Source organism: Acanthisitta chloris, unplaced genomic scaffold, assembly GCF_000695815.1.
Source record: "Acanthisitta chloris isolate BGI_N310 unplaced genomic scaffold, ASM69581v1 scaffold43067, whole genome shotgun sequence".
NCBI classification, from domain to species: domain Eukaryota; kingdom Metazoa; phylum Chordata; class Aves; order Passeriformes; family Acanthisittidae; genus Acanthisitta; species Acanthisitta chloris.
Window position 1 is genome coordinate 1 of NW_008682843.1, and position 3294 is coordinate 3294.

General features: G+C 41.7%; 1 protein-coding gene across 3 annotated transcripts in view; it reads right to left on the minus strand.

Moving 5' to 3' along the window:
- Positions 1–6: 6 nt before the first annotated feature.
- Positions 7–3294, minus strand: part of TNRC6B (trinucleotide repeat containing 6B) — a 44884-nt gene continuing 41596 nt past the window's right edge. For all 3 annotated transcript variants that reach the window (XM_009078659.1, XM_009078658.1, XM_009078657.1), the window contains 2 exons: positions 1816–1955; positions 7–875 (listed from right to left, as the gene is read on the minus strand). In XM_009078659.1, coding sequence (XP_009076907.1) covers positions 485–875; positions 1816–1955 — 531 coding nt within the window. In that variant the 3' untranslated portion in view covers positions 7–484. The remainder of the gene's footprint in view (positions 876–1815; positions 1956–3294) is intronic.

Sequence of the window (3294 nt, forward strand, 5' to 3'; positions counted from 1 at the left end):
CCTTTTTTCTTTTGAACCCCTCCCCTCCCCCAACCCAACATGGTAGACCTAAGGACGGAAACACACCCAGTGCAAACAAAGTTAAAAAGCTATTTTTTCAGTATATATGTTTCTTAGCAACAACTTCCGTATAACATGAAAAAGTGAAAAACTAGAAACTAATTTTTTTAATTTTTTGTGTTTAAATTTAAATGGTATGTGTACTTGCTTCACATTGTCTTTCTAAGTTGGCGTTCATGATTCAAGTATTTCAAGAGTGATATGTTCTCTTTTTGGATTCATATTCCAAACGAAAAACTGAAGTTATATAAGGGAGGCAACTATGTGCTCAGACAGTCTGTCAATGACCCACCTTTTTTCTTTCTCCGTTTTCTTTTTTCCTTTTATAAATGTATTTATTGCAAGTTGAAAAAAACGAAAAGGTCAAGTTAGTGCTGCTGCTGTTCCAAAAAAGGTCACGAGGTCAGAGTTGAAAGTTCTAAGTTCAGATTGAATCCGACCCTCCTCCCAGAAGGTCTCCAGGTAGTAAGGGAGCAGGGCTGCCCATTCTGTGTGGATCCTCTACGCTTGGGACCCCCCACAAGCTTGAAGAATAGTTTGGGGGCCCCCACAATGAAGCGCCAGTGAGATCACCCCCACTGCTGCCGCCGCCGCCACCACTGCTCCACTGCCCAAGCCCTGTTGACCCACCAAAGAGATTCAAAGCAGGTCCAACTGTATCTGTCTGGTTCTGTCCTGTCTCCAGGGATTGCCAGCCTGTTGTGGGTGCACTTGGGGTTGCTGCAGGTGTAGGGGGCTGAGCTTGTGCCAGAAAGCGACTAACCTCTTCATCTGTGGCAAACTCAGCCAGGATGGTAGTGTTTCCCAACACACACCTACAAGACAAGATACACATAAGGAAAAAAGTAATTAGAGCCAGTAGGTAAGGTCAAAGGATTCAGCAGGCATGAGAACTACAGTATTAGGTATCCAAACCAAAGGAGGTATCAGCTTGCTACAATGAAGAGAACACAAAAAACCTGCTGTTCTTGACAGGTAAACTGACTCAAAGCACAAGACGTTCTGTTTCTTAAGAGGGGAAAAAACCTCCAAACCAAAATACCCAATCAGCTGTCTTGCCTCAATTTTCAGTTGTTATGCCTGTAATAAAATCTTTCTAAATTTAAACTAAGGTTGTGAACATTAACACCAAGAGCAACAGAAATGCCTATACAGTGTAGGTAAAATGGTAAATGCACACATGCCACCTTTCTAACAAAATTGAGGACATAGATGTTAAAAGCCTGTGAAATCCAGGAGATTGGTATAGCTCAAAAGTTTTCACTAAGTTTAGGGGCTTACACCACCCCTCACCACCTCCCTCGATGATTCTTGTCTCAAAACCTCTCACATCTTCAAAACATACCAAAGCCACAGCTAGTTCCAAAAAGCTTAAGAACAGGAAACCTATGATCTTCACCAGGGATTGCTCAAAACCACAGCAAGTTCACACACATTTAGGTTACACATTATAAGAATTATTTTCATCTGAGACAATTCACAAGCTTTTATAAAACGACTAAAAGTGTACAATAAGGTGCATACTGGCCACAATTCCACCCTATTTGCACATTCATAGTTCTGTGCTAGCTTGTGCCAGCAATAGAAGTAACACAAACAGAAGGCATCTTATCTTAACTACACTTTTTCCTCTGTGGTGAATGAAAGATTCCCATCCAACCATGACACTTGAAATGACTTTCCAAAGCATAGCACTGGACATACATTTTATGCCCATGACTAAGGAAGTAAAGAATGGCCATGGGGGTTGCTTACATGTGCAGTGCAGTCTGGGCCTTGGCCGCCTCCTGTTTGGTGTTATATCGGATAAGGGCAGTGCCCTGGGTCAGGTTCAGATGGAATGTCAGCAGTGGGCCATGCTGCATGCAGATCGTCCTCAAGGTTGACCCATCAATCTGAGGAAGGACAGCCAAAACAAAACAGATGTTTGTAACTACTTCTCCAAACATACTTCAATCCTAACTTCGTGTCAGTAATGAAAAGATAATCTGCTTCAGTAAAGAAAACAGGTGGGAAGTAAGCAAAGGTGACAAAAGTTCACTTTCAAGCAGAACTGGTATGCCCTGACTTCTCACAATTACATGGGATTTACTTCTGGGAAATAATCTGACTTCTCTTTCCTGTTCACTTGTAGCTTGATTGCCATTTTCCCTCCCTCACTGGGTTACTTACACTCTCACTATCCTTATGTTCACAGCTTCTCCAGTAATGATATACAACTTGTGCTTCTCACCATCTTCAGCCATCAGAATTTGTACCGAAGAAACCAGAATGTCTTAGTCTTCAACTCTCTGATTTCAGCAGAAGTTAGATAAACTAGTATTTAGAAGGTTTTTGCAAAACTGGGAATATCATCTCTACAATGCATTTTTAAACAATTTATTTTGGTACTTCTTTGTGGCTTATGAAACAGGGACAGAAACAGTCAGACATCTTCCTGCTAAACCCACCACTGTTCATTCCTCCTCAACTAATGTTTCCACAGCAGTTGTTGCCTACATTCCTTTTGCAGCAGTAACAGCTTGTTACTTGCATCCAGTTCTCCCAGGTGTTCTCTACAGACAGATTCCATTCCTGGTGTGCCACAAGAACATACACATGAACGCGATCTGTATTTGTAAATACTTAAGGAGTGTTACTTTCCTCCTTCTCCCTTTCCCCTCTATTATGCAATACAACCTCAAACGAAGGAAAAGGAAGTGTGTGTGGGTATAAACATGGTCAAAGTTAAAACGGTGAACCCTGAAATGAAGATACTGCCCCTTCCAACCCTGACCATTCCATGAGTCGATGAATGCACCTTAACCTTTACACTTCCTTCTCTGGTGTACTGACCCACAACGAATAGAAAATTTATTATGAAGCAGACAATTATAATCTGCTTCCTTCTCTTTCTTGTTAACTTGTATGTCCCCAAAATGTATTCTTCTTCCGTTAAACAATTCCTAAAGCAGCATTAGAGTACCTTGCACAAGCAAGACCTAGAACTGTGTTTTTTCATCACACCACTTCTGTTTCCCTCACACCAGGGAAAGCAGTCTTTTCTATGAAAGGAGCACAGTCTGCCTTTTTGGGATCTGAAGGAGACTTTGGTTTTTCTTTTCACATTGACTGTAGTAGAAGCTCGGTAAATTAACGCTGCTGAACAGGGCACTCTCTGTCTAGACCTCAGGGCACTGCTGATAATCATACAGGCTTTTCCTAACCCTTGAATACAGGACTAATTGGGAATGC